This window comes from Antedon bifida, chromosome 4, assembly GCF_963402885.1.
Source record: "Antedon bifida chromosome 4, ecAntBifi1.1, whole genome shotgun sequence".
Lineage (NCBI taxonomy): Eukaryota > Metazoa > Echinodermata > Crinoidea > Comatulida > Antedonidae > Antedon > Antedon bifida.
This window is the reverse complement of record NC_136229.1, coordinates 25,994,654-26,006,350: the sequence shown is the minus strand read 5'-3', so window position 1 is coordinate 26,006,350 and position 11,697 is coordinate 25,994,654. Positions and strand designations below refer to the sequence as shown.

Below are 11,697 nucleotides of genomic sequence, written 5' to 3'. Positions count from 1 at the left end.
CGTTGTTAATATAAAGATTCGTTTTTTTTGTATTCGAATTGTAAATTTGTGCTCAACAGAAAGTCATTCGAATAGAAAACGTTGACAACGCAAGGTTTTTCATTAAGAACAATCTCAATGCTCAAAATACTCCGTTAAATAAGTACTTAATGGAAAAACTGTACTCAACGGTAAAAGTCTCAATCCAATACAACAATTGTCAGCTGTTGGTTAGTTTAATTTCACAGCTCTGACAAAGATTTTAAGTAATAGTAATATAGTGATGGTACATTACATTAATTAAACCTCAAAAATCACATGCATCAACCATCCAGTATGTATAATCTAACTTTTATCCTAACTTACATTGACCAAAGTGTGGTCGATGTAAAAAGTATTTTGTATTATTTGAAAACGAATAAAAAGATCAGTTTTTAAACGTTTGATATTCCATAATTTTTATTTTACCTCATATTTACGACGGCTGGGCTGTAGAGTCTGATGTGTTTAATCGGAAATAGAGGGCGAACTTCTTATTTATTTTTTGTTCTGGCGGTGATAAAAAGTAACCAAAAAACTAGATTTTTTCACTAGCACAAAATCTGAATTATTGTCCAATGTTAGTGTAATTGTGTTATTGAAGACTGGTAGTACAAGTATTTATAAAAATAATTTAAAATAAATTAATTTAAAGTATATTTCGAAGGTCATGTTCCAAACTGTCGGTTTCGTCGGGGATGGAATGAGTGAAATTGGGGTTAGCAAGCAAATATGATGGTAGGTTTTGGGCCTAGGGCTAGGCCTATAAATGGAAACTCTTAGAGGTCTAATCCGGCTTTGTTATGAAAGCACTAAACAAAATGTTAATGTTGTAATATTAAATAGTTACCAATAATGTCAGTTAATTTATTAATGCTTAATTAGCCTAGGCCTAATTTTAAAATTAATTACACTGAGCTGACTGACACTGACAGTTAGGCCTATATAGTGTCACATCACCTTCACCTCAGTGAAAGCTAGGGCAAATTGGACCACTGGACAGCAACACTTGTTTATACTTGTTTATAGTAACTCCCATTAGAAATCCCATTAGAGCTATTATAAATTCCACAATATACCAACTCAGTGAACAGTTAATAGATTATCATATTCTCTCCAGTCTTCGGACAACCAACATTAAGTTCAATCCAATAAAGCTTATATATATTCAACAGTATAAGTGTATTACTTGTTTTAATGTAAAACAACCGTCAACGTATATCAGAAGATATTACATGGTGGCAGCGGTGGGATATAATAATAAAACTTTTGTGCTAGTACAGTTTAAAGGAATTTTTGTATCAAAAACCAACGCATCATGGCGGATAAACAACCACATATGGATTGGAACTCTGCAAACATAGGCGATTCGTTTCGGATGTTTAAACGACGAACTGAATTGTATTTTACAGTAAAGAATATTTCACAGGAGGACCGCATCAACCATCTATTATTAATGGTAGGTGAAGAGGGACTTAAAAGATTTGATTCGTGGGGACTAACCGAAGAAGATAAGGAGAATATCAATACTATTTGGGAGAAATTTGAGGAGCAAATAGAGCCACAATCGAATTTCCGTGTCTCAAGAATGTATCTTCAGAAACTAAAACAACAACCGGGTGAGTCGATTGATGACTACATTACTAAACTTAAATTCCATGCAGAAAAATGCGCATTTACAGCCGCAGAAAAAGAAACGAGAATCATAGAACAAATGACCATAGGAACCATATTTAAAGATCTCCAAAAAGAACTTCTCACAAAAAACCAAGAATACAGACTTGAGGAGGCCATAACCCTAGCTAGGGGACACGAGGCATCCCTCATGCACCACAAGCAATTAGATGAATTTGATACACAACATGCAAAAATAAGCTACGTGTCACGTGCCAAAAACAAATGTAAAGCGTGTGGACAAATGCATCGCCCTCGAGAATGTCCAGCATATGGCTCAACTTGCCACAACTGTGGTAAATTAAACCATTGGGCCAAAATGTGTAGATCGTCGAAACAAAATGTGCATCCTCGTCATGATCAAAGTACCGACCGTCATCAACAAAAACGACAAAAACCAAAAAGCCATGGAAAAGGCAAGCTAAAATCTAGAAGTGGAATACACTCAATGAATCAATATGAGTCTGATTCGGATGATGACATACTTGAACAGCATGTGGAAAAATTGACATTTGGTTCAGTGCGCATGAGCAGCATCAACGCTAGTGAAAAATTCACTAAACTTGACATAAAGTTACCACGTATGGAAAACCAAATAGCTGAACTGAACATCAAAGTTGATACTGGAGCTGAGGGTAATACTCTTCCATTGCGAATATTTGGAAATATGTACCCAAATCATATAAACGCACAAGGATATCCCAAAAGCGGAATCCTAAAAGAATCAAACACTAAACTTACCGCATACAATGATGCACATATTCCTTGTTATGGAATATTACCGATAAAATGCAAGCATCCAACCAATTGTATTTATACAGAGGAAACATTTTACATTGTGGATTGCAAAGGCCCAGCGATTTTGGGATTACCGACGATACAGAAACTAGAATTAATAAAATTCAATTGCAGTATCACAACAAAGGAAAACAAATCAAGTCCGATAATAGACACTGCAGACCTAAAAAACAGGTATCCTGACAGATTTGACGGTATGGGAGATTTTGCGAAACCGTACCACATAGTAACGGACAAAAACGTCACACCCATTGTGCACGCTTGCAGGAAAACACCGATTAAACTTGCAGGACAGATCAACGCCGCACTTGATGATATGGAAGCAAAAGGTGTAATAAAGAAAATTGATGAACCAACAGATTGGGTAAGTTCAATAACGTACCCAATCAAACCAGACGGGTCAGTGCGAATCTGTCTTGACCCTAAAGACCTCAATGAGGCGATAAAGAGAAGCCATCATAAGACTCCGACCTTAGAGGAACTCACTCACAAACTAAATGGAGCAAAATACTTCTCTAAACTTGATGCCAAGAATGGCTACTGGTCGATACACCTTGACAATGCTTCTCAAAAACTAACAACATTTAATTCTCCGAAAGGCCGATACTGTTTTAAACGCCTTCCTTTTGGTTTAAACGTATCACAAGATGTTTTCCAACAGAGAATGGATATGATATTAGAAAAATGTCCAGGAACAATTGGGATAGCCGATGACGTAGCAATATTCGGCAAAACTGAAGCCGAGCATGACGCCAACCTCCACAACCTGATGGAAATTGCGAGAGAGTCAGGATTAATGTTCAACTCTAAAAAATGTAAAATTAAGCAACGAGAAATAACATTTTTTGGTATTGTCTACAGCAGCGAAGGGGCACGACCAGACCCAAAGAAAATATGTGTCATTCAACAACTAAAAGTACCCGAAAACAAACAAGAGCTCCAAGAATTTCTTGGCATCGCCAACTACATGGGTCCCTTTATTCCCCATCTCGCTGATTTGACAGAACCCCTACGTCGATTGCTAAAAAAGGATACGCAATACAGTTGGACACCTGCACATACAAATGCCTACCAACAGACAAAACAGGCAATCTGCAGTGAAATCCGACTTTCATACTTCGACCCGAAAAAACCTGTAATATTACAGGTGGACGCAAGTAAAGTTGGACTCGGAGCAGTGTTGCTCCAGCCAAATGACAAAAACGAAGAAATGCCAGTAGCGTTTGCCAGCAAAGCACTTACAGACACTGAGAAACGATACGCAAACATCGAACGCGAACTACTGGCAGCAGTTTTTGCGTGTGAAAAATTTCACACTTACGTTTATGGAGGAAAATTCATAATATACACAGACCATAAGCCGCTTGAGATGATCGCCCTCAAAAACTTGAATGCAGCTCCACCACGATTACAAAGGATGCTACTAAGACTGCAAGGATACAACTGCCAGATCATATACAAACCAGGAAAAGAAATGACACTGGCAGATTCACTCTCCCGAATTGGAAGCTCAAAGGAAAATGAGCAAGTGGACCAACGTTATACGGAACTTGATATAAGAGTGTGTCCAGTACAGTTTAGCGAAAACCGGTTAACTGAACTTAAGCACCACACCAAGTGTGACAAAACACTTTGCGAACTCGGCAAAATAATATTTGAAGGTTGGCCAGAAAAACAAATTAAGCTCTCCAAAGGCGTTAAAGAATATTGGTCAATGCGCGATGAGCTAACCGTAGAAGACGGCATAATTTTAAAAGGGCAACAAACTGTTATACCAAATGAAATGAGAACATACATATTGGATCAACTACATGCCGGCCACCAAGGCATAACAAAAACACGACTAAGAGCAAGAACCGCCGTATATTGGCCGGGCATAAACAACGACATAAAAACAATGTGCGAGAGATGCACAGTTTGTGAACAATTTCAAAACACTCAACCTAAAGAACCACTAATTCCTATGAAAATACCAGAACGCCCATGGCATACTCTCGGAACTGACCTTTTTCATTTTAATTCAGAAGACTATCTAATCATAGCAGACTATTACAGCAAAATGTTCTTCATACGGAAGATGCCCACAAATGTGACGAGCAGTGCTGTAATTCAAGCAACGAAACAAATTTTCGCAGAACAAGGGTCACCACACACTATCATCTCCGACAATGGCCCACAATTTGCTTCGGAACAATACAAACTATTCTGCAAAGATTGGAAAATAATTCATACCACCAGCTCACCTCACTACCCCAGATCAAACGGTTTTATTGAACGCATGATACAGACAGTAAAATCAACACTTAGAAAATGCAAAATTTCTGGCACCGACCCAGACTTAGCATTTCTGTGCTTACGTCAAAACATCACAATCCAGCATCCACATAAAAAAACATGGACGCCTGGTATCGTAACTAATCAACTACCTCAGCCAAGATCGTACATCGTAGAAACTACAAATGGAACATATCGACGAAATCGAAATCAAATACGGAATAGACAAACGCATTCATCTGGACCGGATACGTACGATTTGACCATTGATAAACAACCACCATTTATACCACCCTACACTCCACCACTAACAAGAAGTAAAACTCGAAAGACGAGGAAGGATGATAGAAAATAAAATAAATTGAACTATAGAATAATAATAATAATTAATAAAAACAAATATGAACTCTAATACTTATTATTGTAACTTTGTCGAATGAACTAAATGAAAACAACTGCTCGCAGCTCTATATGGACAGCTGAATTTTGTACAATCGAAACTACTATATATAACTTTTTATAATCTCAAATGTAATTGCTAATATAGGACAGAAAGCTGTATATAACTAATGCTTCAAATAGCCCGAATAACTAACTAAAATTAGCGTATTCCCAAGGCACCATGTAAATTAATGAACAATTACACCTTGTACTAAAAAGGAGGGATGTCACATCACCTTCACCTCAGTGAAAGCTAGGGCAAATTGGACCACTGGACAGCAACACTTGTTTATACTTGTTTATAGTAACTCCCATTAGAAATCCCATTAGAGCTATTATAAATTCCACAATATACCAACTCAGTGAACAGTTAATAGATTATCATATTCTCTCCAGTCTTCGGACAACCAACATTAAGTTCAATCCAATAAAGCTTATATATATTCAACAGTATAAGTGTATTACTTGTTTTAATGTAAAACAACCGTCAACGTATATCAGAAGATATTACATATAGTTATAGCCTAGCTAACTAAGATTAGGCTTCGTTTACCCTTTTTTAGATCTTTTTTTAAAGCTAGAAATTAGCCTAGTTAGGCCTAGCCCCTCCTAGGCTAGTAAGACTATACTATACTTATTATGTAATATTATATTGTAGGCTAGCCTGTGAGTAGTAGGGCCTATTTACTAGTAGTGTATTTGATTATACCTTACTGTATTGTGTGTAATTTCATATTTCTTTCAGGTTGTAAGAAAACCTGAGTGAAGGCAGATTTCTTTAATGAATAGTCCAAATATGGGTGTAGCTTAATTAGTGCTTCAAAACACTGATAAGCTGAGATGGAAATTGTTGCACTACCGGATGAGACAATAACAGAAACGCTAGCAGCAGAAGATGTAGCCGGTCTGGTAGTTGTAGAAACCACAGATCGTACAGACAGCAAATTTGATGATCAATTGGTGAATTTGCCATGCTTTCAATCTTGTTCATACGATGAGGATGATCACCAGATATATATTATACAAGGAAATGAAAGGTATCTCATTACAATAAAGATACATTGTCCCCCCTGGAAAAAATGTTAATGCAAAAAAATAGTTGTCTGCCAGTTAATGGGTTTTTGGTTGTATTAATAACTGTTTATTTTGTGTTGTATTATTTTTCAAAGAGGCAAACGAATTGTCCATTTACTACCAATATATAATATTTTTTTCCTTTTATGTAACATACATATTATTGTCCTGTAACATATCCTACAATTATTTATTTTGTAGGATTGTAGAACAAGCCGATATTCCAGTTGGAACTCCCTCCGGTAACCTTCCTCACATCCCACAAGACTATCTGCCCTCTTTAAGACATCCTACAGATCACATCACCAGACCTACAATGCAAGTCCAAAAGAAAAGACATCGGGATAGACTACGCAAGAGAGAACTAAGACTGAACGATGACTATAAGTAAGTGTCTTGAGTAACTAATTTCATACTGTGTAAAGTGTCCATACCATACATGTGTTTGAGTTTGCTGTTGGCTTGAGATAAATCCTAATTATGTCCCTTATCTTAAAGATTTATTGTCCCCCAAAAACATGAAAAAAAAGATTAATAAAAAAAAACGACTTTAAATAGGTCATTTTGTAGTTTTAATAAATTTAATCACTTCTGTAGAAAATAAAACTTAAGAAAATAATGTTTTCACTGTTTCACTGTTGTATAAAGACAAAATAACCAGTTAAATTCAAATAAAAACCCATTGACTTCCAGTAAATTTTTCATCCAATTTTTGGGCAAAGTGAATAACTATTATGTGACAAAAAAAATGCCATATTCAACAAAACATTAACAAATTTGTTTTTTAAGGGAACAATATACCTCTGCTCAAACCATTGTGATCCACTGTGTTAAGTTATTTATATGGTATTTAAGGAAAAACCTACTCTTTGTTATTTACAATCATTTTTTGTTATTTACATATACTGTAAAGTGTCATTTTCTTCCATTGCACGACAGGCCTTCATTGTAATGTAAGGGGTGCATGATATTATTGTTCATGCTTCACTGCTTTTTGAACTATTTAAAATATTGTGTATCTTTTCAAATATGAGATAAACAAAGATAAACATCAGTGGATTGTCAATATTGAATAGATTTTTACTGAACTGTAAAGGCAATATAGAAGAATGGACTGCTTATGTTATGGCACATAGGAAATCTTATTCTATCTGTACTGTGCAAAGAAAGTATCAATCTACTCCTCAAAATGTTATCTTTATGTCCACTATTAATTTTAGTTTATAGCATACTTTCTTACATTATCTATGTACTAATGTATCAGTATGGCAATACCACATTGTAAAATGTCCACCGGTTCTTGTCAGATCTCCTAAGTTAACCATTGAATCCAGTAAAACTATATGAGACCATCTGGAAATATCAAGTGCCGTTGACCTTTTTAAAGGCGTAGGTTCGATCATGTAATTTCCATTTTTTTGCATCCTATGGCAAGATATCTTTAGACTGTGATGTAAAGCCGTTCATTGTCTGCACATTAATTTTATTTATTTTATTTGATTTCACATTTACATATCCAATAGCCAAGGCCAATAACAGGGTGTCTTAAAGACACAATATGTATTTAAAAAACACAGAAACAAAAACAACAGGCAGAAGGACAAAGGTTACGAATAAAAACTTGGTACACTATTTGAAATGAATACAGGATCGTCTCCCAGTGTGCTGATCTGTATACAGTAGCGCTTCAATGCTGGCTTCTGTGTTCCCCTAGTAGTTCCTAATTGAAATTTAAGGATGATTATAATTACATTTATATTGAATACATGTTTTATTGCAGGAAAAAAGATAGAGCTAGCGCCAGACAAAGAATGAAGAAACGAAGGAAAGATCCGTTATACCGTTCCATTGAACGAGAGAAAGATCGGATGCGACGTCAGGAAGCACGTCGTCTGCTGAAATTAGAAGAATCCAAAAATAATGAATATTCGGTAGATGAAGACACAAAAGTTTCTGATGCTGTAATTGAGAACACATGATTAGCCAAACTGAGCTTATTTTTATACAAATATACTGCACGGCTACAGTGTATTTTATTTGAACTTTGTCTAAACCATTGCAGAGAGGCCATTTATTGCCTCCTGTTGACAGAGGGGCCATTTTATTCCCTCCCATTGAAGGAGGGACTTTTTTGTTATGTGAAATTATCATTTTATTGTATAGACATTATAGATATCTAATATAGAGAATGAAACAAATGTATATACTGTACAATTTTTTTTAATGAATGAAGAGGGATTAAATTATGCAATTCGATATTAAAGTAATTTATAGATTACACATTATAATCACTAATGTACAATGAAAAATGTAATTTTATGTAAATAAAATACTGCATTTGCCACTCAAAAGTATTCTATCACTTCATTTTTTGTTTCGCACGCACGTATATGAAAGTGAATCGACCCACCATAACTGAAGCATCACTGTATCCAAATCTATTTGTCTTGGGATTTAATTACCAACCTCACTGCGAAATCACAATCTGTACATAAGACCACATTGCTGTTTTACTATTAACCAAAGAATTTCGTATTATTATTATCATTGTGATCGCCCCACTTTATAATTAGATAGGAAACACCGAATAAAGCACTTTAACACGTCTATCACCTTCAGCTATTACAATGTAATTAAATACGAATATACGTGACATTTCTGTGACCATAATTAATAATTTAGTATTTAAATAAAGTCATCGAAAGTTAAAAGTTGGTTCAGTTAAAAGTTAATACTATACAAATAACTTTACTGAAGTAAGCAACAAGTGAACCGACATAGGCTCTAGCGTTTGGTGACACTGCAAACTTGGATGAATACAAATTTAATGTTAAAGCCTATATAGAAAGTTGTCACATAGCTTCGTTCACAGAGTGTGATAATAACATATTGTTTTTCACGAATAATAATAATCACATTGATTATTGATTATCTCTAGCCATTGTAGGCCAATTTCATAGTTGTCTGTGAGTTATTGCAAGCTGTTTGAAAACATAGTTCCTCTCAGTATTATGTGTTTAGCGAATGTTTGTAACTGAAATTTAAGAATATGTCGACAATAAGATCATGGGCGTGGCTTATGGCGTGTATACTGGTTGTTGCATTAAGTTTGGAATATGGTGGTAAGATATAATATTGCCAAAACGTTATGCAGTAGGCGTAATAATGGCTTATGCAGACGCCATATTATTTTTTGGTGTGAATTTCAATGCGTCATGTTGGGAGATGTGGTGTAGGCTTACTATTGGCTGGTTCCTTGCAATTTTATCGCTGTGATGTACGGTACTCAATAAATTAAATTTAAAGAAAGATCCCTCCGATACATTGACAGCTTCTTCCACTATTGATGGCATCCGCCCGAGTCGATAATTCTCATTTTAGAGTATTTTAGAGTATATATTTAAACACTGTAACAAACTCTCGTGTTTTAGAATAGATCAGATGTCTTCTTCCGTTCTCTCGATCTAGTGTCGTTAGTCATTTTCTGTTATTTTCTATATGTTTCTACATCTCGAACATCTAATCAGAGTCTTAATTGTTTCGATTCTTCTTTGCAATATGACACTCCACTTACCAGTCGTTCTCAGTAGACCTAGTTAGTATACACCGGGTAACTCAGTTCCTGCTATCAGCTCATCCATTCCTGTATGATGCTGATCTTGGTATCCAGTAGCTGAAAGTCAGACTTTTTTGTACTTGATTTCTAATCCCATATAATATCTTTAATGAGGTATCTTTTTGGAGAAGCTGAACTCTTTATATTAATATAAAACTAACTGATACATAAAGGGGTGATGTTTGGGACAGACCTACTGATATTTATGTCTAGTTGAAGACGAATTAAAAAACTATCGTTCTTTTTTAAACAATTTAGTAATTACCACATTTCTATGAAATGATAGACTCAACTGATTGGATTTAAAATATAAATTTCTCTTTTTCAGTCTGCCAAAGTACTATCAACACCACTTCTCAAGTGGCAATTGAAGGACAGGAAACCACATTGAAATGTTGTTATCAACCATCAAACGTAGTCATTGACAAGTTCCACTGGGTCATAAATGGTTCAATTATTCCTAGAAAAAAAGACAAGCGTCCAAATGCTACGTCTGGGTATTTGGTGGGTGATCCACAACTGGATAATTCCACAGGATATGTTAGTTTGATCATCAAAAATGTTACTAGGTTTGACGCTGGATTATATGAATGTGTGGTAAACAAAGTGCATGCTAAATACAAGTTAACAGTATACTGTAAGTATAGTTTAGAGATCCCGTCTTCTGACCACGACCCCACTATATTACTTTGATTACAACATAAGTATGTTACTACTCTACTGCTTTCACTTGACTCCCATAAAATATATTTTGTTAAAGAAACAGGTCCACAGATCTACTTACAGAACTTACAGTGCAATTTCTAGTAGTTAATATAATGTAAATGATACTGGTTGTATCTGGTTATTATGTACTAACTTATACTGCAGTAAAGTCCACTAACGGACGGGAGAGTGATAAATCAAACCACCCGAGAAATTCATAGGCCTAATCGTTCTAAGTTACGAGTGGAAGAAAATTAGGAAAGTAAAATAGACACCTTTTCTTTTCATTTGACAGATTTGGATCAGCCAACATTGTCAACTAAAGATGATTTGAATGTGGAAAGAGGAAGCAACGTTTCAATGTCGTGTACCACGACATCGGCTTATCCAGAATCAACCAACATAACATGGTTTCACGGCGATACGGTGTTGAAAGAGATTCAGTGGGAAAATCACGTTTGAACGTGATAGAATATACATTCAAATGTTTGATGAAAGTAATGAAGGGAACTATAGCTGTCAAACGGAAAACAAATTTATAAATGGAAAAACAAGTAACTCACTTAAAATCAAGCTTAAAGGTAGGCTAAATTGTTATAACTGGTGGTAAGAACAAAATCACCATCACGGGAATACATTTTTTGTGTTTTTTTAATTATGGAAACCGAGGCTGATAAAGTCAGTTTGATGCGTTTTTGAAAAACCACAATTAAAAGTGTATACCAATTACAAGATCTGGTAAATCAAGATTATTAATTATTATTATTATTAATTTGTACAATTGTCTTTGCTCTTTTGTATCCATAAAAAAAGTCCACGCTCTGCCTCAGCATATTTGCCAATTTTGGTGTCAGACGTCAATGACTTTAAAAATTAAAATATGCTGTACCTTTTATTTCAGTAACAACAAGTTCTATAGGCTAAAATTCAATTGGCTTTTTTTGTAAATCATACTTATCTAATGTAGAAATACAACTAGTATACTTTTAATTTGATAGAACTAAAAACAATTCTGATGACGAAAATGATGCTTTGGAGATCTGGTTGCTACTGCCTCGACCATTATAATTATTACAACTCTGCAGTTGCACTCAGTA

General features: G+C 35.1%; 1 protein-coding gene across 1 annotated transcript; it reads left to right on the top strand.

Moving 5' to 3' along the window:
- The first annotated feature begins 453 nt into the window (after positions 1-453).
- On the top strand, positions 454-8,555 carry LOC144840720 (uncharacterized). Its single transcript, XM_078696695.1, has 4 exons — positions 454-756; positions 5,951-6,242; positions 6,481-6,666; positions 8,060-8,555. Exons 2-4 carry the CDS (start codon positions 6,046-6,048, stop codon positions 8,256-8,258), a joined length of 582 nt encoding a protein of 193 aa, XP_078552821.1. The 5' UTR covers positions 454-756; positions 5,951-6,045; the 3' UTR covers positions 8,259-8,555.
- Positions 8,556-11,697: the final 3,142 nt, after the last annotated feature.